The 23,969-nt window shown below is 40.7% G+C and overlaps 1 protein-coding gene and 1 long non-coding RNA gene across 3 annotated transcripts; one reads left to right on the top strand and one right to left on the bottom strand.

Moving 5' to 3' along the window:
* Nucleotides 1–8: 8 nt before the first annotated feature.
* Nucleotides 9–1,846, bottom strand: LOC113023059 (uncharacterized). The gene is made up of 3 exons (XR_003272491.1): nt 1,786–1,846; nt 1,489–1,612; nt 9–1,077 (listed from the first exon to the last, which is right to left on the bottom strand). It is a non-coding gene; the product is annotated as an uncharacterized LOC113023059 (long non-coding RNA).
* A 99-nt stretch (nt 1,847–1,945) lies between these two features.
* On the top strand, nt 1,946–15,062 carry LOC113023056 (serine/threonine-protein kinase 35-like). Of its 2 annotated transcripts, none has more exons than XM_026169127.1 (3): nt 1,946–2,614; nt 7,426–8,167; nt 13,475–15,062. In XM_026169127.1, exons 1-2 carry the CDS (start codon nt 2,107–2,109, stop codon nt 8,142–8,144), a joined length of 1,227 nt encoding a protein of 408 aa, XP_026024912.1. In that variant the 5' UTR covers nt 1,946–2,106; the 3' UTR covers nt 8,145–8,167; nt 13,475–15,062. The 2 variants fall into 2 exon arrangements, with proteins under 2 accessions (XP_026024912.1, XP_026024913.1); XM_026169128.1 differs by lacking the exon at nt 13,475–15,062 and adding an exon at nt 11,086–13,464.
* Nucleotides 15,063–23,969: the final 8,907 nt, after the last annotated feature.

The following is a 23,969-nucleotide window of genomic DNA, read 5'->3' as shown; positions in this document are numbered from 1 at the left end:
TTAAAAATGAAACAGTGCCACATTTATTTTGATGGAAATTAAAATCATCAGCTTACAGAGGGAAAAATTCAAAGACATCCAAAAAATAAAAGTAAAAACAATTTGCATGCTAGTCCATTTTGCCAAAGTTTCATAGAGCCACTCAAAATGGTACTCAAAATAGTGTGCACTATTGAGCCTGACAGTGCTTTGTAATGAGCTTTTTTAAAAGGAAAAAAGCTCATTACAAAACAAAGCTTCTTCGTTAGCCCTCATGCCATCTCTTTTCAACACCAAAAATATTACTCAAGAGGACAGCAGCTGAAATATGAAATCCAAAGATTCTGAACTGATCGTGCCCTGGGGGATCTCCTCCCAGACTTGTATCAGGGCATCACTGAGCTCCTGGACAGTTTGAGGTAGCATTGGATGGCCTGAAACATGCTCAGATGAGTTTGGGGGCCAGTTGGTGATATCAAATTCTTCATCCTCCAAGAACTGCCTGGATAGTCTCACCACATGAGCCTGGACATTGTCGTGCATGACCTATGCCACCAGCATAGGGTCTCACAATGGGATTTCATCCCCATACTAATGGCAGTCAGGGTTCTGTTGCCTAGCCTGTAAAGGTCTGTCCCTGGATATACCGCCCCAGACCTACCACCAAACCAGTCCTGTTAAACAATGTTAAAGGGAGCATAATAAGCTCCCAAGCCCTTTTGATGTCTGTCACATGCACTCGGGGTGAACCTGTTCTCATCTGTGAAAATCACAAGGTGCCAGTGGTGTACTTGCCAATTCTGGTATTTTATGACAAATGCCATTCAAGCTCCACAGTACAGGGCAGCTCACTAAATGACACCAGGCCCTCAGGCCACCCTTGTGAAGTTTGCTTCTGATTGTTTGGTTAGATATACTGTATTTAAACCAGCCTGGGTCACTTTGTAACTCTGGTGCTCCTGTGTTGCTTCTTGCACAAAGAAGCAGACACTGGTCCTACTGGTGGGTTAAGAACCTCCTATGGCCCTGTCCAGCTCTCCTAGAGTAACTTCCCATCTCCTGGAATCCTCTCCATGCTGTGCTGGACACACAGCAAACCTGTTGAAAATGAAACACATTGATGTACCATCCTGAAGGAGTTGGACTACCTCTGCAGCCTCTGGAGCATCCAGGTATCATCTCATGCTACCAGTAGTGACATTGATCATATTCAAATATAAACCTATGAAAAAACTGCTGGAAAAGATGAGGAGAAAATTGTCAGTGGCCTCCACCATTCCTCTGTTGTGGGTTTCTTATCCTTGCCATATAGTGCAAGGATAAGAATAGTGGTAATTTCATTAACAACAAAGCAGCTGAAACTGATTAATAACCTCCTCTAATACAAAGCTTAATTGACTTGATGCTATACTCAGATTAACAATGTAGTATATATATGGAAACGCTTCGAGCAGAGAACCCATGTCAGTACAAGCTTCAGTGTTTCGTAAAGCTTAATTTGTCCCTTACTGCAGTGCAATTTCAAGACAGCTGCGATCAACTCTCCCACTTTTCCTTAAGGATGACATTTTTATCCAGGTCATGGACGGGGATGGAAGTATGCCTTCAGCGAGGGACACGCCCACGAAATCATCTATTGAAATCATGCAGGAGGATTAGAAGCCAAGCAAATATAAACAATCAATCTAAATGTTAAACAGATGTTTAAACAGAAATTAAATTTTCTGTTAATATCAGCAAATTAAATATTTACAACATGCATAATTCATAATTCAATACAATTTAAGTACTTGCAGGGCCAGTCACCTTTTTCCATGTTCACTGTGACATTAAGTTTTGTAGCTACAACACCAATAGTAAAATTCTCACGGAAGCAGCAGAAAAAAAGGAAGTGTGTGTGTGTGTGTGGAGAGAAAGGGACAGACTGTTATGTAACGCAGGCCTTGCCTTTTATTGTGAAGGCCTTTGCCGGAAATGCTTAATGTTTCCTCACTGTCGTTTCTTCCTGTTTGTGTTTCGTGCGATATCGTTCCACATTGCTGTGGAAGTTTTCTGTGTTCTCTGTAGAAAGGTGACGAGACACACGGGAACTGTTGCTGGAAAAATGTGACCGTTTTTGTTGAAAGGATGAGCGATTGTCGCGCGGACACCGTCGGTGGGGATAACTGGCGGAGACGTACAAGGAGTGCGCGAGCGTGCTGCAGACAAACCACCGAAGCGGGAGTTGACGAGTCCAGCGTGCTTCGGTGTCTGAACGTGGGAAACACGGAAGAGGACCATGACATGGAGGAGGACACCAGCCTCTTCAAGCAGGACGGCCTGGAGCAGAAGGTCATGGCGCCCCGCTATAGTCTGCTGCGGGAGGTGGGAAGGGGAACGTACGGCGTGGTGTACGAAGCTCTGGCCCGGAGATCGGGTGCTAAAGTTGCTGTAAAGAAACTGCGGTGCGACGCGCCGGAAAACGTGGAGCTCGCCCTGCAGGAGTTCTGGGCGCTAGCAAGTCTAGAAAAAAGGCATCAAAATGTTGTTCATCTAGAGGAGTGCGTGCTGCAGAGGAACGGTATGGCACAGAAAATGAGTCATGGAAACAAACTGTCCAAGCAGTACCTGCGCCTGGTGGAGACATCATTAAAAGGTGGGGGTCGCTCTCGCTTAGCCCTACAGCTTTACCTGTTTGAGCTGAGATTAGATAAATTGGATAAAAGATGTGTTCACAATTAGTGCCGAAATAAAATAGCATCCTAGGTATTAGATAGTTGTGCTGTGTAGCAACATGTTTTGCTTTTAGGTTAATGTAACCAAAATAAGAGGATTATTCAGTGTACTTTTGACTTTACGTTCTAAGGACGGGGCACTGCGTCAGATTTAGATATGGATTTGCTGCTTGTGCCACGGTTTTGTCATATTTTGCTTCAATTACTAATCATTGGGGTTCATTAGTTATCAGTTTCAGTTCTGGCTTGGTCACAATTTGGATCACTGGTGACCTGATTGTTACCCAGAGGAGGCTGTTTAATCTTGCTGGTTTTACTTTTTGTGATTCGTGCCTTGTGCTGGCCTGTAGCTATCTTTTAAAGGCCCATAATAAGGTTCTTATGCTTGCAAAGGTTAGTTTGGAGGGTTAGCTTTGTCATTATAGCACAGTTGTTTTTGTCGCCATGACACAGACTCGCTGGGGGATGGGTAGATTTTGACACACTAAAATGGAGTCTGTTGCGTTGCTTGTGTTAGAGGTAATTTTCACATTCCACTCACAATCCGTGCACTTAAGACAAGTTTACACTTACACCGTTTTTGCTTTGTTGGTTTAGCCTGTCTCGGTGCCATCACCTCCCTGGCGATGCTATCACCTCCCTGGCGATGCTTTCTTTAAACGCACAGTGACAATGTTATCTTAGGACAGTTTATCTCAGGCCCACCAGTCATTGATTGGTAGGTTTTCTCAGTAGAAGTGGCTTTTGATATGTGTATTAACATACACCACATCTGTGTTCTTCTTTCATAAGGGGGGGGGGGGGGGGGGGGTGTAGATATGTCTCACCATTTACTTAGTTTACTTATGTAACAAGTACAAAAACCCCATCAAAGATTATTGCCTCAAGAAGATCAAAGAAGACGTGGGCAGTTTGCCTTGGATTAAAAACTGTGTTATGGGGCAATCGTGGCTCAAGAGTTGGGAGTTTGCCTTGTAATTGGAAGGTTGCTGGTTCGAGCCCCGGCTTGGACAGTCTCGGTTGTTGTGTCCTTGGGCAGGACACTTCACCCGTTGCCTACAGGTGGTGGTCAGAGGGCCCGGTGGCGCCAGTGTCCGGCAGCCTCGCCTCTGTCAGTGCGCCCCAGGGTGGCTGTGGCTACAATGTAGCTGCCATCACCAGTGTGTGAATGTGTGTGTGAATGGGTGGATGACTGGATGTGTAAAGCGCTTTGGGGTCCTTAGGGACTAGTAAAGCGCTATACAAATACAGGCCATTTACCATTTCTTTACAAAGTATTTATAAAATTTATTAACTTTTGTTTTTCTACAAGAAAACATAAGCTATAGACTGGTTGTTCAACACCTTTTTGACACTAATTCTTAGTGACATAAAATATTCCCACAGTGTACTGGTAACACATTTTCTTGGTAAGTGAAAGGTTAATTTCAGGCAGAGACGCAAATCCCCTTTGGGGTTGCGTCAGGAAGGACAGCAGGCATAAACTCTGGCAAGTCAAACTACGTGACAAGGGAAGCATCTAAAAGTAGGTTTTCCTAAAGACATGTATAACATAGACTCGATAATACACAACCACTTAAAAGAGAGTACAAATAATGTAGCAACTTGTCAGTACAGCATAGAGCAGGGCGATATGACCAAAAATATTTATCACAATATACATTTCAGGGCTCTCAAAATTTCAAAATCCCTGGTAGCCCTTCGGGCAGGGACTCTTCAGTTTTTGGTAGCCCAAAATAAATTTAAGTAGCCCGAATAAAAAAAAGAGCAATTTTTTGATTAATGTTTTGTTTCCGTTACAATATTATACTTTAATGTATAATATTATAACGGAAACAAAACATTAATCAAAAAATTGTTGAAACACAAATTACAACATTGTATAAAAATTACAATCATCAACTTAAATACTTGGTTCTAATTGAACAGAAATTTCTATGAACTTGTAAGAACTGTGTAGTAGGGCTGCTCGATTATGGCAAAAATGATAATCACGATTATTTTCACTGAAATCGAGATCTCGATTATTTGACGATATTTATTTAACAATAACAATGTATTGAATAATGACTTTAAAGACTGTCAAAAAATAATATAAAATAGTGTGCAAATACTGATAACAGTGCAAATGTTTGCAATATAAAAAATAAATGAAAAATGTAAACATCTGTTTAGTGAACTTTGCAGTGTTGCTCTGTGGTGCAGCTACGACACTGTAGCAAAGTTTACACACTATGTCTACTTGATCCACGTCTGTTTTTTTTTTTTTTTCTTTTTTTTACCTCTCTTTTCAACCAACGGCAGTCACTCTCCTCTCCAAATAACTTCTGCTTAGCTTTCCGAGCTTCCCTCGGGTCCTCTTGTTGTGACACGTGTTCGAAATGCAGAGAGGTGCGCTCGATTTGCCACACGGAGCAGCGCGAGAGTAAAGCACGAGGGAGGGGCTAATAATCGGCTCAGGCATTTTTAATGATCGTTGAAAGCCCAGATCGTAATCGTGATTAAAATTCAATTAATTGAGCAGCCCTACTGTGTAGGACATGAATCAGTCTGTGTCAGATCCTGAATTTGAAATTTCCACTGAAGTCACGGGTAAGAGACAAGTGGAACCAAGGTCGAGGCCATTTGCTTTTTGAAGTTTGCAAAGACTGCTAAATTTTGCCAGTGGTAGTTCACTCTTTGCAACATAGTGCGCTGTTCTAAACAGATTTTTCGGGTTTATTTTTAGTAATGCATTTCTCATGGATTCTAATGGGGGCCTTTTTTAAAATTACTGGTCCCAGTAACAAAGGCGCTTGTCGATCGAGGGAAAACCAACAACACACCCGGCATTCGTTGTCAAAATAAGACGCGCACCAGATAAGAAGTTGCAGCGTGCGGGACGTCGGGCTAGCGATTTTGCGAGCCCTGCTTTTGGAAATTTGCGATAACGATATAACTGACGATATAATTGACACTAGACAAAATACTCCACAACTTTATTAGTGCAAAAAAAAAAGAAACCCCATTAATGTTTTTTCACTTAAACAAGCAGCTGTTTTTTATGTGCATTAAAGTTCTATAAATAAATAAAATTTAACAGTGCAAATTCCTCGCTGACAGTTTAACCAAAAGGCATTTCCAGTGGAAACTGGCCGACATATCCTCAGCATAACCATGTATAATATCCACAAAACTTAAAAAGAGGTTATACACACACAATACGGTAATATTATGTTGAAGCACAGTACGTATCACTGCGCGAGGCTCCTGCCTACGATAGTCCATCAAGCAGTGCGGCTTAGTAGCTTAGCAAAGTCATACTAAAACATTTGACAGATTTTCGAGCGCCGTGTACATAAAATCGTTTCAAGGTGAGTAAGCACAACCAGAATTCATACATAAGGCACACGGGATTACACTGTCAATTTTCAGAAAAATCAAAGGATTGATTTTAAACGTGCTGTGTGGTAATAACGACGGCCCGCTAGCATGCTCTACCAAAAATTGTGGTTTGTTGTGTATCTGACGGGCGAAAGATAAACCAGTTCCACACCACCGAAGTTGCAGCATTTTTACAAACCAATTCTGGTTCATCTGTTTCATTCAACGATCCGCTTTCGCCCTTCACATTCTCTGTCGCCGCTATGCTTTTTCCACCATGTGTGCATGAAAACAAAGGCACTGCGCAGGCGCATTTTACCCATATTCTATCGCGATATTCCTCTTTCTTATCGTTGCCTAACATTTTACCGGTATTAATGTGAACGGTATGATGTGGGCCAGCCCTAGTACAGCATACCCTGTTTATCATACATCTGGACACTTACGAGGACCATAACTTGCAAAGGGATCATTCAATTCAATTTTATTTATATAACGCCAAATCACAACAACAGTCGCCTCAAGGTGCTTTATAATGTACAGCAGATTATACAATAACAGATACAGAGAAATTATAGCCAGCCAGTGCAGCAGCCCCAACATGTCAGTAAATTTGACACATTTTGCTGCGTCTATTTCTGTAATTCAGTGTCAGTAATGAAAATGAATGCACATGCTGCTGTCAGTGCTGTAGCCTGTATAATTATATCGACAAAGGAAAATAAAAATATATTCTTCAGCCGACCAGAAAAATCCCCAGTATGCTAGATTACCAGTGCAGCCCTGTATATAGACCTTTTGTAGATTGTGTACAGTGTGTATCACTGCTAGATATCAGTAGATTACATTTTCAGCCAACTGCAGTCAAAAATGTAATCAAACTGTTTGTCAGAGGGAAACTGAGTTTTAGCACAATGTCGGGAGTAAATAAGGATTTTTATGCACATAGTGTGTGTGTGTTAGAGCCCTGATTTCAATTTAGGAGATGAGTTTTGAGGTGAAGTGGAGGAAAGCTGTGGAGGGGGCAAAATGAGAGGGAGATAAAGAAAATCATGTTAAATGGTCATATATAATTTGAATGGGGCTGCAATGATTCATCGAGTGACTGGAGTATTTCTTATCCGATTACTTGAGTAATTGATGACTCATTAAATTACTCGATGACTAACGGTTTCCCATCTGTAGAACTGGAAGTCTTTTTGCACATCGAGATGCCTGCTGGCCATTAAAATGAATGCAGGTCTAAGGCACTTCATCATACCACATACACATCACTTTGATAAACTGTGTCATTCTACATTTTTTTTCTCTCTTTTTTTTTATCATTTTTGTTTTTGCTGTCTATCTGATAAGTGTCTCGCTGTTACAGGTGAGAGAGTGCTTGGCCCCCCAGAGGAACCTTGTTACCTGTGGTTCGTCATGGAGTTCTGCGAAGGAGGAGACCTCAACCAGTTCATCTTATCTCGGCGACCCAACCCACGAACAAACAGCAGCTTCATGCTCCAACTAACAAGTGCTGTTGCTTTCCTGCACGAAAACAATATTGTTCATCGAGATCTCAAACCTGACAACATCCTAATTTCAGAGAAATCAGGGACTCCAGTTCTGAAGGTGGCAGACTTTGGCTTGAGTAAAGTTTGCGCTGGTTTAGGAAACACCAGTGAGGGAAAAGACTGTGAAGACAAGAACAAAAACGTCAACCTCAACAAGTTTTGGTTGTCATCTGCTTGTGGCTCAGACTTCTATATGGCTCCTGAGGTGTGGGAGGGCCACTACACAGCCAAGGCTGACATATTTGCCCTGGGCATCATCATCTGGGCCATGCTGGAGAGAATTACTTTTATTGATTCTGAGTCTAAGAGGGAGCTATTGGGTACCTATGTGCGACAGGGAGGTGACATTATGCCTGTTGGTGAGGCACTTCTCGAGAATCCAAAGATGGTACTGAGCATCCCACAGAAACGCAGGTCATGTATGTCAGATGGAGTGAAAAAGCTGCTTCAGGACATGCTCGCTGTCAACCCTCAGGACCGACCAGATGCTTTTGAGCTGCAAGCCAGAATGGACCAAGTTATGTGTACTACATGACCCTCAGCCATACTGTTCTACAGGTACACGTCTCGTTTTAATCACCCTCCAGCATTCTGTTTTGCTGACGGTTATTCTGCCTTCAGTTCGTCTGCTAGTACTGTTTGTATTGTTTAGCTAACAGCATTCCTTGTCCAGATTTGCTCCCTCTGCTGAGTCAAAGTGAATTGAAAAGAAAAAAATCGATCTGAACTCATTGTACATTACTGCTATCTGAAATGTTCAGCCTGCTCTGTAATGTACTGGAGAAGTATCATATGAAGTAACTTCAGATCATCCTTTAGACTGAGACAGTTTGGGGAATTTCTCTAAAGTATTGCCAATGCTATGTCAATACTACTTCATATGAAATCAAGATATTATTGTGGTTTAACATCAAATATGCTTAGTATTGACTGCACAGGTTTTATTTGATGTTGAGGACCAAGAAAATAGAAAACTAGCAAAGGAACCAGCCGCCAAGGAAAAGTACAAGATAGGAAGGCCTTGGGCTACCTAATTAATTCTTAAACTTATTACTAAATATTATTTAGTCAATATTACTACTGAATTTTTTTTTATTCACTAAGTACCTTCTGACAGAAAAGTGGGAAATATCACCAGCCGATCTCCAGTAAGTCTCTTATTCTGTAAAGGAATAGAACCTTCCAGTCTTGAACTGCAGCTCGCCCCAGTGGTAATTGCTCAGCACATAAACCAGTCTTCCACCTGCTGCAGCTTCTGTAAAGACAGGCATACACTGTGTGACTTTTTTTTTTTTTTTTTTTTGGCCCATTTTGAGACTATTTTTCACCTGTGTGTCGTGCATCGTGTAGTATACATGGGGTAATGAGAGGCGATTAAGACCTCATGACCATCTCCCGATCAACGGTCGTATGGTCACAAGAAAATCAAACCTGTTTGAAATCCTGGTCACCCCTCGTGAGGGTATCTCACTGATGAAGCAGTGTCACAAGCTGATTTAACGCAACCTCTCACGCTGCGCATGCGCAAACACAGAAATAGAAGTGAAAAAGACAGAGCAGCATGGCAGTGCAATGTGGGATCTGGACACAGATTGCAGTCTCCCCACTTCCGGGTTCCTCTTACATTTCCGGAAACAAGAACACCACGTGTTGTGTATGGACGCACACTGTGAGCAATCAGGTTACATCAGCACGTCGGGCATATAGTGTGAGAACATGCATTATGAGCTACGAACTTCTAACTCCTGCGATTCAGTCGCACAGTTTGAGCAGGAGCTGAATAACGCGACTGAAAAAATCGCAGTGTATGCCCAGCTTAAGAGTGACCCTCCAGCTCACTGTGGATCTCCAGAGCAGATCAAGTGCTGCAGTCCACAAAGGTGGAGACTGAGAGTTATCATTCCATAGGATGATATGATTTTGGTTAAGTAGCTGAATGATATAAAACACCAGTGCATCAGCAACCTAGCCAGCTAGCCAACATAGAGTAAAAACCATAGACAGCAGAAAAAATAAACGCAGACTGTTCGATATGACTCCACATGAACAACTGATTGACTGAGGTGGATCATCCACTAGTAAACTTATGGTGTCAATAATAAGTTGCCATATGTATTCAGGAAAACGGTCCAAGTAAAGTGTGTTTGGGGAAGCCGTGCGTTGTATATCAGGCCAGTAAAGTATGGAGACAAATTTGCCTCACAAAGGTAGCAAGTACGTATGATATGATCCACAAGGGTAAACTAAGCCTTAGAAATGTTCTGTGATTTATGTGTAACATTTAAGGACTCCCGCATGTGCTTCAATCCATACAAAGATATGAAGCAATCTGACCACATGTAAAACTGTTTTACTAATGCATATATCCAAACCTGAATCAACACTGATCATGTACGCAAAATTTATGAAGTTCAACTCATGAATCTGATCATTTTCTTGATGTATGCATTTGTAAAAGAGTTTTACATGTTGTCAGATTGGTTCATATTTGTGTGTGGATTCCCTACTTTACTGGCCTAATATACAGTGCACGGTTTCCCTTCTCAAGGATTGTTCTGTCTCCAGCCTTGGTGGGGCTGTTCTCATATTGTTCCCTTGCCATTAAGAATACACCTTGGATGGTTCAGTGGAGAACAGCTGGTTTATTTTCCTGGCTTCTGTTCCTATATCTCTTCGCTTTGCAGTTTTCAAAGACTCCGGTATGGACAGTTTGCTGTACTTCTTAGGCATCCCTTTCTTCATCACACTTCTCTACATTACAGATAGTTGGCTGCCTTCCCAATGTGTTGCCTTGAGCTTATCTAGTCTCCTCCTCCATGTAGAGTACTACTGCTTTTGGCTGTTCATCTTGTAGCCAAGCATCTGAAGGACCACTGCTGTATTTCTTTTAATATTGGCTCTGCCCTGCTGTCAAATTAAAGAGAAAATCGGATCGTCTTCTGAGAAACATCTTTGGATCGTCTATTGCTGCCTACCTGTGCTTTAATAACAATCTATATTATTCATATGAGAATTCTCATTTCTGTTCCAATCTGGTTCCTGTACGTTATTTGCCTCAAATTACATTTGAGGTGTGAGCTACTGGGACCTATTATACAGAATTAATTTATTTGTAATAGTGGGCGGGGCATTTGTTTGTGTAGTGCCTACATACTTTATTTAGTGACTGGACTCTGGATATTTGTTCTCACATGTATAAATGCCTGTGTGTATTGTGGTGGTGCTAACCAAGACCACTGGTTGAGTGACCAAAGCCCCAGTTATCCTTTGACCTCTGAGCCACAGATGGCTGGTTATAAAGGGAGCATACATTCCCTTATTGAACATGGTCAGTGCACATGATGGGTGAGCGTTGTATGCCGTGACTGTACAACACACTATGCTTGTGTTTGCCATTGCATAATGTGACATTGGGGGGTGGGGGCACTACAAACCCAGCTGACCCCCGGTCTCTTGCTCTGCTTTCTTCCTCTAAGTGTTGTGAAGACTCCCACCACCCCTGCATGCATTGTTTCAGCCATCCCCTGCTCATCTCCCTGCACGTTTTCCATGCTGAGCAAGACTGTCATGAGTTCAAATGGGCTGACTCATTTACAGTTTAATAATTAATATTTATGCAAGTAAAGTCACGAGCACAGATTTTTTTTCTGCAGTGCAAAATTTTGCATCATTGGATAAACATCAGAGAATGCGTATATGTTTGTTTTTCTTCATTGCAGTCACCGCATGCTCCTTTCAAGGCTAACACACATAGTGATTCACTAGAGTCAAACACACAGATACGCATGCACAAAAACACATGAATACACACCAAATCTCCAACATCCAGAAGACACAATACTGTCAGTTATTTTGTCTCCTACTAATGTGAAAACAACAAGAAGAAAGAAAGGAAGGGTAAAAGCTGCCAGTATTTTTGCATTTTTATGTGCGTGATGGTGTGCTAGTTGTTCTTCAGCAAGGAAGGAGGGACAAGAAGACTTGTAGAGGTTTGCTGACCCAATAGGTCTGGAAGAATTGCAGCCTCAGTGTGTACAGAGATACGAGAGAGAGATGGTATTTGTTCTGCTGACATCCTAGTTAACTCTCTTTGGCTTAGCTACAGTTCACAATGACCTAAAAATCACCAAATATTCATGTAAAGGTAAGCTCTCCATCACACAATTGCTCCAAAAGGTAGTCCTGTGTGATGAGCGTTTTGAGTATATAATAAACCTGTTCTGAATAGTATGTTGCAAAGGGTCTATCAGATTCTCGTGTTGCATGAAGCAACACTCATAAGTCAGCACTCATTATCAATGCGTATTCAGATTGCAGGATGAAGCTCCAAATCCCTGTTAAAGCTATCTAAGTCACTTATGTAACAGTACAAGTGGAAATGCATGACTGCATAACTGGGTGCAGTCTGCAGGGAAAGGCGTAATGGTTAAGTCACATTTAACAAAGGGCCTGTTTGTGCTGCAGAATTCAGCAGAGTTTTTGGATCCTCTCAGCTCTACCATAAACACATCTGTGCAGTCTGCCATGCTGCCACATATTTTTAATGTGTGAATATGACCAGGGGATGCAAGGTTTTTGGGAGCTGATCACATAAACCAGGTTTTCACAGATTCCTTTATTTGACCACCAGCGATTTGGGGTTGGTCTGGCTGAGATGGATTCTTTTATGATATACCCTGGGATCTGCCAAGTCAAACATTTGTTTTGTCTTGACTCTAGAGTCAGCTTACTCACTGTTCTTGTAGGTTACAGTATTGATATTCACTCATTTGATATACTGCTGACTTTGCCCTTGAAGATATTTCTGTGTAATTTAGTTTACATTCATTGTCCATCTGCTGGAAGCAAATGTGTCAATTGCTTAACGTGTGTGCAGTCTGCAGTGGGCATTGCTGTAATAAATTTGGGAGCTATTTACTGCAACAGGTACTGATTCAGCACATCTGCTGCTCTTTTCACATACTCGCCACTGCACATAGATCAGCCTTGTAGAATGTATGTCACTGAGGTCTGTCCAGCTGTCTCTATGCCATACATGTTTTTCTGAATCTGAACAACACCTGGCACCGATCTGAAATCCTCCAGGGGACAAGGAAAACACTTTTTAAACATGTTATTATTTTTAATGGCAGATGTGCTGCTACCAAACAGAAATGTGTCAGGAGAAAAGCAGTGTGCAGTTTGATCTTTTAACTCCAAAAATCAGCTAAGATTGACACGCTTGGTTAGAATATTTGAAGTCACAAATGTGTGTTAGACAGATGTCACAAGGCCCCGAGGCACATGAGGCACATGCACATGGCCTCTAGTGAGGTCAGCTGCCCATTGCCTCTGGTCGATCCCAGCAACAGTCGCCTGGGATTTGGTGCTGTATAAATAAAATTGAATTGAATTGAATTGGTTCTTTGGGACTCTCGTCCTTCTGCTGGGTTGGATACACAGTTGTTGCCAAAATGTGTGGTCTCAGGTACTCTTTTGGGCTGTGGATGGCCCGATCTCCTGGATCTATCTCTGTCTGCCTTTGGCTCCTGGGGATTGTTATTGCAACTAGCCACCCTTGTAATCAAGTACATTTTGTAATTTCTCTCTCTCTCACACACAGTCAAGGAACTTTGGCACAACGGTGCATTCAGATCATAATTCTGATGGCAAAATGTGCCAGACATTACAGGTTGTTTTTTTTTAATTTCTAACTTTATAGCAAATGAATTTATCCTCTGTATTTGTAATATAGGACTTTAGAAAAACAAAACAAAAACTTTGTCACTTTGTCCCAAGCTTGTCCACCTCCATGTCCCACGTGTAATAAACCAAAGGTTTTGTGCATCTGTCTGCTTGTTCACTGGTTCTCCTGCTTCTTTGCAGATGTGTGTTGCTGTCCAAAGCTGGTGCTGCCTTCATTCAACCTGAAGACTGTGAAGATAAAGAAGTAAAGAGCAGTTTCTCCTGTAATGTAGATGGTGAAATGGGATCATAATTCTTTTGCTTGTTAGATTAAATTCATTTGCCAGTGCTACTGATAAATGATTTGTTTCATCTTCACGATGGGAATAGATGGAACGGATAAAAGAGATGCAGCAACATTTTTCATTTCACACTTGACTTGAAATGGCGACACTTTGGTCGCCAGCCTGGAACTCTGATGATATTTAATGAAAACACTGTGATGTAAGATAAAAACTGCTGCTGGAAAATTTTCACTTGATGCGGTGGAGCGTGTGTGTGAATTTTTTCGTTTTGTTTTGGGGGTGTTTTTTTTTTGTTTTTGTTTTTTCTCTAAAAAGTGACAGCTTTCTGATCTTAGGACATGATAGAAAAGCATGTCAGCTGCTTTTTTTTTTTTTTCTCTCTGTTGGGTTTAAATTCTAGAATTAAGTAATAATAGCTGGTAAACTCTGTTAGCCACTGTAATAATTCCAGATGTTTTAAGCCTGAATTTGTGTTGTGGTCCCATTTGCCATCTTTCCAAGCTGCTTGTAGGCTGTCTTGCAGGCCAAGGTGTCAGTCCAAGCTAGTCCTTTCAAAATTTACTAATCATTTAATCTACAATGTGCTTGTCCATCACAATCCACGACAATCAGATCTACTCAGCTGAAGGTAAAAGGGTGTATCTTCACATTTGGGAAGTGGGACCTATTCATTACACTCCACCCCCTCCTGGTCACTACTGCATGCTTTCTTACTGCAGATTGCACCACCTATACAACATTTTGGCTTCTTTTTTGAATATCTCTCATTGAAGTTGAACTTTAGTGACACATCACCGCTCCATGTGTCATACCTTTAAATTCAAATTTGCACCAGCTGCTTCACCATCTTTGATTTTGCATGCAACTACATGATCCAGGGTATATGGGCCTTGATAATTTAGCTTCTTCAGTATTTAATTGTAATTATAGAAAAGGGAACCATGAATGTAATTTTACCCAAATAAGTTTTCCATTAATTTCAAATGAGATGGTGACTCAGCAGTTTGTTTTTTTTCTGTTCTTGGAGCTTTTGGCATGCAAAGTCACATTTTTACTGGGAACTGCAGTTGTGCTGTTTGAGCAAAGAAGCAAAGCTGCTGATGTCTTTCAAATTTTATGCAGTTTAGTTGTGCCTGGTATCAAATGTTTGAATGATTGCATTTGTAAGCAGAGGGAGATGTTAGTGCAATGACCCCCAGCTCAATATTTTGGATTCAGTTGGCTGCAGAGTTGCACTGAGCTGACTAAAAGTTGTCTTTGTAATCGTGCTACCTCCTGTTTCCCCTTTTCATTGAGCCATTCCTCACACATTCTGGGTAGATTTCATTTTTGCTTCCACTCATCAATGTCTGTTCTAATTTTCCTTGATGGCATGTTTAAAAAGATTTGCATTACAAGAACATCACATAGGTTTTGAAAAATCTGCTGCTGCCTTGTTTCTTTGTTTTTCCTTTTGTTCAGTGTGTTTAAAAATTAAAAATAACAAAACCCTTATTAACACTGACAGAGATGATTACATTTATTTAGCCCCGGATAGGTCATGAAGCTCTTAAAACAAATGTTAATTTCCTGACCTTCTGTGATGAACATACCTCAGCTCACCTCCTTTGTTTTATTGTTTTTTTAAATGTTTTATTGATAAACTGGAGATGAGTTAATTTGAAGAGGGAAACTTGAAATGACTGTTTTGTTGTTGTTGTTTGTTTTTTAAATCAAGACTTCTGATCTATTGTTTGATTCAAATGACTCTTCTTAAAATATTATCCATATACATTCTGCTCCCGCTTTGTGCTTTCTTTTGCTGTTCAGGTTATGGAACTATTATGCCTGTCTAAACTTCAGTGACTGAGTCACTTGTTTTCTATGCAATCCAGCCCTGGCTAATTTGGTTGTAGCCCTTTGCTTCACATCTCTACAAACAGTTGAACACAATGAGGTCCAGAGTTTAAGTGGCTGACCCTTTGCAGCAGTCCTTCGTTCTGCCTTTGACTGCTAAAGCCATTTGAATAAATGGAAATGTTTGTGGGGGTTTTTTGTGTTTTTGTTTTTTTTATTGCCAACTACATAAAGGAACTGTTTTAATAAAGGTTGGAAATGCCTCTATTCTGTGTGACTTCTTAACATTTAATCCTAATATTTGTCATCAAAAACTTCCCCTTACCTACCAACACTCCAGTCGCTGTGATGTCAGAGTCAAGTTTATTGTCATTACACATGTATAAATACAGGGTAATAAAATACAGTTAAGTATACAGATGTTTATATTGCTATACAGAGACCAAATGAACAGATGAACTCCAGACAAATGTAGTGTTGTATACATATGTACAGATGTACCGAGTGCTATGAATATAGCTTTCACTACTTAAACAGTAGCAGAGGTGTAGCGCTCTGAAAAGACTATAATACTGAACAGTGTACGCTCTATAACAGAGACTATGCTATGTCAGTGTCCTGAACTATAGCAGTATCCAGTGTGAGCATATGGTGGAGGCTGAGAATGAATGACAGTCATGATCTTGGTCATCGGGAGGGATAGGGGGGAGGAGGGGCGTAGGAGGGTTGAGTAAGTGTGGATGAGAAGGTTCAGCAAGGGACTGAGTTCAGTACGATGACAGCTGTGGGGAAGAAGCTGTTCCTAAACCTGCTGGTTTTACTCTGAAGGGTCCTGTAGCGACATCTGGAGGGGAGGAGCTGGAAGAGTTCATTGGCAGGATGAGAGGAGTCCCTGAGAATGATGCGTGCCCGGTGTAGACATCTCTTCTTGTGGACATCCTCAATAGCAGGAAGTGGAGTCCCTATGATGCGTTGGGCGGTTTTCACCAGTTCCCATACCAGACCGTGACACAGTTGGTCAGGATGCTTTCTATTGCACAGCGGTAGAAGTTACCCAGTATGTCAGCAGACAGGTGGTTCTTCCTCAGTGTCCTCAAGAAAAAGAGGCGCTGATGAGCCTTCTTGACCAGGCTGGAGGTGTTAGTTGGCCAGGACAAATTCTCAGAGATGTGGGTGCCCAAGAACTTGAAGCTGAAAACCCGTTCAAAATGTATCAATTTACTTCCGTCCATGGTCCATCCGTAAACTGTCTTCTGTATATATATTAAAGTTAATATGAATTCTAAAAGTCTTCCAGAGCAGTAAGTCGTGAAATGGTGGGTAGGTAGAATAGGTCTTGAAATAGGCAAATATACTCATATTGAGTATGCAAGAAAGTGCTGAGATATTGGGGGAAACTAAAATCATCCATTCGCTTATCCTTTTCAGGGTCGCGGAGGGCGCTGGAGCCTATCCCAGCTGTCATAGGGCAAGAGGCGGGGTACACCCTGGACAGGTTGCCAGTCTGTCACAGGGCTAACACACAGAGACAGACAACCGTTTGTGCTCACATTCACACCTATGGGCAATTTGGATTAATCAATTAACCTATCCCCACTAACTGCATCTCTTTGGACGGTAGGAGGAAGCCGGAGTACCCGGAGAGAACCCACGCAAACACGGGGAGAAAATGCAAACTCCACACAGAAAGACCCCGGCCTGATGGTGGAATTGAACTCAGGACCTTCTTGCTGTGCGGCAACAGTGCTAACCACCGTGCCAACGAAAACTAAAATCATAAGGTTGCCAATTTAAAAAGGAATGAACAGTCTTTAAATGTTATTTTAGTTTAAGTTTAATGAAGTGAGAGACCAAAAATCCAGAAAAAACAATTTGCAATAAATTTATCCGAAGTTCTGTGGTAAGATGAAACCAAAACTGTGCTGGACATGCTTTGTTTGGAGGAATAGAGATGCTGAATATGACCCAAACAACACCATCCCCACAGGCAAGCACAAAAGTGGAAACACTATGCTGTTATGCTAAAGGCAGAAGACAACGTCACTGTCTTCTGCACCAATGGACAGGGCCATGTACAGTAAAATCTTGAATGAGAATCTCCCACCCTCAGCCAGGATGCAATGGATTGTGGACAGAATGACAATGAACCAAAACATACTGACAACAACAAAGTAGTGCCTAAAGAAGATGCACATTAAGGTCATAGCTTGTGTCCAGACCTCACCAATAGTAAATCTTTATAGGGAGTTGAGGTTTGAAGTTATCAAGTGGCAGCCAGGGAACCTAAAGAATCTGGAGTGTTTCTGTAAAAAGGAATTGGCCAAAATCCCTCCTGGGATGTATACAAATTTGGTACGCAACTAAGAAAGGTGATATCGCTTGCCCACAAGTGTTTCTCCATCAGCTGCTAGCCATATTTTGCTTGGGTATCAAATCCTGATTTCATTCAATGAAAATCAATTATCAATTAATACATTTTATGGGACATGCTTTTTTTTCTTCAGGATTTTGGTTAATATTTTGTCTACCATAAAACTTATAGACTGTTTATCTCTTGATAAGAGAGAAAAACTTACAAATTCAGGAAGGGATCAAACATTTATACAGGGCTTTTAAAGCGGTCAATAGAATTTCAAAATTAATTCTGTATTATTTTTTGTTAACAGCCTAGTTGCTGTATTCTGGACTAAGGCTACGTTCACACTGCATGCAAAAGCGCGTCAAATCCGACTTTTTTGACCCTATGCGACCCATATCCGATCATGGTGTGACAGTGTGAACGGCACAAATCCGATATGTTCAAATCCGACCTGGGTCACTCTGGTATGTGGTACTGAATCCGATACATATCTGATGTTTTAGAAAGCGACTGCTGTTTGATGGTCATGTCGCATTAAATCTGTCTTTTACATCACTGACACAAGACAGACGCCGATTATCAGCGCCAGAGAAGACATCGCGAATGCTTCCTGTCCATCCCGTGTAGATGTCAGTGAAACTGTTGGGAAGACAACGTGAACATTTTATTTATATTGTATAATCTGCAGATTCTGACAGAAATCTGCAACTATCCTTTGAAGCACCGCTCCTCTAAAACAGCAATAAGGATCATTAGGCCATATGTAAATAACAAAATAACTTAAAGCAAAATTGGGGAACGTAAAGTCCGAAACAAGTCTTTATATCTTAATATAAAGATATAATCAGTAAAACAATACTGATTACATCAGTCAAACAATACTGTTTGGTCTGGGTCTGAACAGAGCGCGTTGTGTGTGACGTCTTCTTTTGCACAGCGGGCCGCTTTGAGGGTTTACACAGGAGCACGTTTGCTGTCACATTTTATTTGTAGTGTGAACAAGCAGACAAAAAAATCGGATTTGATCAAAAAATCGGAATTGAGCTTTAAGACCTACAGTGTGAACGACTGCAACTCTCACAACCACTGTCCACACTCCAACTACACCTCACCTCACAGTAAATGATCATTTCCATTTTAAGCATTTCCAAATAATCATTTTCCATACTGCTAGTATAAATATACACAGTATAATGCCATCACTACAATATACATGTTTTACACACTCCTTTTGTTGTTGACATTTACAGGCTGTGTGCAAAAGGCCACACTCTTCAAATTCATGCCAACTAATATTTTTACGTCCAGTAGGTGTCCTGCTAGAGCAAATGAAGCTTCAAGAAGCTTTGCGCTGGGGTGAACCAATTGGATGAAAAGCTTCAGTGCTTCATGGAGCTTCATCTGCCCATCACTAGATTATACTATGAAAAAGGAAAAGTTTTTAATTAAATTGCTAAGCAGATAAACTACTCAGAAACACCACTATGTTTGAGCAGGAACAGGAAGTGATACTCTACCACAAAGCAAGCGAACACCAAGTGACAGCACCAACAAGATGTGTGCCACATTATAAATGTGGCACTTACTAAGGCACTCTGTCTTCTGCAGTTTGAGCCCGACCTCTGTCTGAACTCTGTTTTGAACCTGAACTGAATCTGAAATTGACAAGCTGTTGCACACCAGTGCTCATTTCACAGCTGGAATGTGACAGTCCAAACACTTTCCAAACAGATTCCAAGATCATCAGTTCAAACAATTGCACATAAATGCTTACAAGTTATTTGGATATGTCACCACTATATGCCAAGGTCTGCAAGACCCAAACTGTCACCCTCAGATAAGAAGAAATTGGTGAGTGAGCCCAAGGACAACCAAGGACCACCCAAGGATAAGGACAACCAAACAGTCACAAAAAATCACTAAAAGCCCCAAATTATGACGGTATTTGTGATGACTGTACGTAAACTTCTGACCACAACTGTACTTTCCGCATCTGTGTGCATGTGAGGTAGTGTAGACCAAGTGGCTAGGAAGGCGATAAGTAGACAGCATCAACATCAGTTTCTTTTAAGTGTACTTTTATTTTCGGCATCTCTATTATACCATTTTAAAACCTGGTAGGTAGTGATGGTCCGCTTGAAGCTGAAGCTCCGGTGCGTGTGTCAAAAAAATCAACACACTGCTTCAGAAGCACTGTGTCGAAGCTTGATTCGTTTGGCCAGAGTCACGTGATCAGTGACGTCCGAAGCTTCATTTAGAACCTAACTGCTTCGGTGTCTGATTCAATGGTTTATAAGGAAGCGAATCATTCGCGGGATTTGTGGTGTTTTGATGGTGACAGATAGCAAACCACTGATCATTCCATTGAGAGATTTGGAGCCAGCGAGGAATAGAGGAGGTTCTGTTGTGTGGGAGAATTTTGAGTTGATTTTGGTCAGTTGGGTGGGTTTTCCAGCTTTGTGTTCTGGCCGTTTGCTTTTGTTTTGTGCGTGTTTATTATATCTTATAATGGGAAAAAACTTAAAATGTCAAAAAAAAAATCTGCTTTCATAGTATAAATATCATTAAATAACTTTAGAAAAACTTCCACTTGACTCTTTACATGTAATGTTATAAAAATATATATTTTATTGTTTAATTAATCTGAAAATGTTAGTCTGCCAAATGTGCAGCAATGTAATCTATTTATTCTCTTCAGCTGATAGTTTGTGGGGCCCAGGTAGACTGTATAACTGCATCTCTACCAGTTTCTCTGCATTCCAGCCTCCTCTGTTCCATGTGAAGGGATTTGCCTTAAGGCAGGAGAAATGATCTCCACGAAAAGGAACAGGTTCGGCCATCGCACAGTGGAACAAATTCTCTTCTTAAATAAAAATGAGAAAGAGCTACTTTAAATGCATCATGTTTTTGTTCATAAGCATTTTCCCTTTCCATTTCACAATCAATTCTACCTCCAGGTCAAAAATATGTCTAGGAAAATTTCCCTAATATATAATATTATATATATTATATATGCTCACAGCAGAAGCATACTCCACAATGTGTTGTACATTATCATATGTATATTATATGTAACGTGGTATTTTTCAATTATTGTATTTACCAACATGTAACATTTGTAAAGCGCTTTGGGGTCCTTAGGGACTAGTAAGGCGCTATATAAATACAGGCCATTTACCATTTACCATTTCAACATCAAGAAGTCACAAGCAAAGAAAGACCACGCCATGGTGCATGTTTAAACAAGAAGAGTTTACTGGTCAAAATTATTTATTAAACAAATAAACCACATTTTCTTAACCTCCCAAAAATAAACTTTCAAAGCAACGGCGGCCCAATATCAGTCATAATGAAGCAGTTGGTTTTATTTTGTGGATTCAAGCTGCTCTTCGTATTTTTGGCCACCAGATGTCACCAGAGAGGACTGTGTTGAAAAGCTTCGAGTAATGAACCGTTTTTCAATACAAGCTTCAGAAAGCTTCATTTGGCCATCACTACTGGTAGGCAAAATCTCACTTGCTTTCAACAGGACTTTACACACACCTGAACCTCATTAGTCTCTACCAATAGGTTGGAACAAACACTACAATTCTAATCAAAAAACAGGAATACGATTATGCATCCAGTCGACAAACTAATTTACCCAGCTAAATGGCCTGAAAAGTAAAACACTGCATACAATACAACTAAAAATAAAATAAATAATACTATACAAAATTAAAAACCCTCTAGTTGGTTGTACCCAGTTGGGCACCAATGACATCATGACCCTATATAAACAAGTACTGGGGCGGCCCCTCCCACGCACCTGTTTTAGATCTAGGACCTGAACAAATGGATAAACATGGTAAGTATAACCAAAGCAACATAAGCAAACATAATTTGTTAGAAATTGACCTGTGAACAGAAGAAAATTCAAAAGACTTGATGGTTAGTATAGTATTTGCTTTAGAAATATATGCATGGATGTAATGGATGTAACCAATTCTACCACAAACTAACCCGGGAAAGTATGTAAAGCAAAGTTACACCAGCAATGTCTAAATTAAAGCATTATGGTCAACTGTAAAAAAACAAACAAACAAACAAGGGATAAATTATCAATATGGTAGAGGGAGAAGTGATAAATGAGTTCAAGCATAGCTACTTTGTCACAGTGCACCAGAGGGTCCCAGTAATTATGTTTATCTTCAAAATCTGAGGTTTTGTAACCGTCATTTGCTAAGACACAAACTGCATATGGGCTGAAAAACCAGAATGGACATTGAATGTGAAAAGCAGCTGTCTGTTTCTTCTTACATGTGTACCAATAATCTTTAAATGGGCGGAGACAAACAAATATGCATTATGTCATCTTGTCCATGTGCACTAAAACATAGTCAACATCTCCATGACCATGGTATACTGTTGTGAACTGGAATCTTATACATTATATTGCCAAAAGTATTCATTCAGCCATCCAACTCACTGAATACAGGAGTTCATCATTTCCATGGCTACAGGTGTATAAAATCAAGCATGCTTCTACATGCCTAGGTGGATAGCTCTCTGGGGCTCAGTGAATTTCAGTGCCAGGATGCCACCTGTGCAGCTGTGAAATTGTGTCCACTTGTGAAATTTCTTTATTACTAAATATCAGTCAAATAGTCAACTATTAGCAGTTTTATAATAAAGTGGAAACAACTGGGAAGGACAGCAACAGTCATTAAAATAGTAGGCGATGTAAAATCACAGAGCGGGGTCAGCGACATCACTACAGACCTCCAAAGTTCATGTGGCCTACAGACTGGCTCAAGAACAGTTCATTGAGCGCTTCATGCAATGAGTTTCACTGGCTGGGCAGTTGCATCCAAGCTTTACATCACCAAATACAATGCAAAGCATCTGATGCAGTAGTTATAAGGCACACCACTAACTGATTCTAGAGCAGTTGAGACACTTTAACAGGTACATGGCAGAGTGGGGCACAGAAAGAAATGGGCATGAATACTACTACTGTCTACTGGTAGACAAAGCAGTTGCCCAAGACTGCAACAAGACCAGACATAAGAACAGTCATTTTTTACTATTCACACTACATTTCTCATTTATGTATTGATCAAACTTATATTTTGATTTCTTTGATTAAGAATAGCAGTGCTTTGTTATTAGGAAACAGGGAGAAGCTCTGTTTTAGCACTGATCATTTTTACTAACATCAGGACCTTTTAGTCTGTCTTGGCTGTGATGTGAAGGCAATCTCTTTCTGTCACAGGTCACTCACACACATACATCTATCTATCCATACATCCATACATCTATCTATCCACACACACACACACACACACACACACACACACACACACACACACACACACACACACACACACACACACACACACACACACACACACACACACACACCCACCTAGTGGGGTAAGCCACTAGGTGGCGACAAATAATCAGCATTACTAGTATAGTACTTCGACTTCCATTGTGTCATTGGTCTACTTCAATACGCACATGTAAATAGAACTGAAATAAGAACATATAAGAACCCAGTGTGTCATATATTATATCTTAGCCTGATTAAATCAAGTAGATTAACGATTGCTTATCTAGTTTGTGGCTTGCTGGCACCAGAGGTCAGAATAGAATGGCCAGACTGGTTCCACAGACAGTGTGACAAAGGATTATAGAGACTGTACATACAAAAAAGGGGAACTGGGACAGAGTAGAGACGCCTGGGGAAATTAATGTCATAAAGCAGAATGTCTATGTTGTGACATTCTGTACAACAGAACAGTTTTTTGATTAATCTTTTAATAAATCCATATTCTTTGATCTTTGAAAACGTTTCTGTAGCTTGTTTAAATATTATTTCATTTCATTTTTTTTTATGTGTTTCAGTTGGTTGGGCCACATACCATCGAAGTCATTTAAATATTATAAGGTACGGTGAGATAGCTAGCTGTATCCTTTAGTGTCGTTTTACACAGCAGTGAGCTGACTGCATCTGTGATGTCAAATGATTTAAAGCAATACATGATTTAATTTGTACTTTGTGCGTGTCTGTTTTTATTTTTACTCCCCCCCCCCCCATTCTTTACGTCATTATGAGTGTGCTACCATAGCTGGAAAAAAGTGGGCGGATACCCTTTTTAAATTGCATATTCACTTGTGGGTTTTGTTTTTTTTTTCCACGATTAGCTTTCAG

This window comes from Astatotilapia calliptera, chromosome 5 (genome assembly GCF_900246225.1).
Source record: "Astatotilapia calliptera chromosome 5, fAstCal1.2, whole genome shotgun sequence".
NCBI classification, from domain to species: domain Eukaryota; kingdom Metazoa; phylum Chordata; class Actinopteri; order Cichliformes; family Cichlidae; genus Astatotilapia; species Astatotilapia calliptera.
This window is presented reverse-complemented; position numbering and strand designations above follow the sequence as displayed.

What these genes read in the sequence shown, in the direction of transcription:
- LOC113023056 (XM_026169127.1), top strand. Translation starts at nt 2,107, where the DNA reads ATGAGCGATTGTCGCGCGGACACCGTCGGTGGGGATAACTGGCGGAGA. An exon ending in GGTGGAGACATCATTAAAAG is followed by an intron (nt 2,615 to 7,425) that starts GTGGGGGTCGCT and finishes TCGCTGTTACAG; the next exon opens with GTGAGAGAGTGCTTGGCCCC.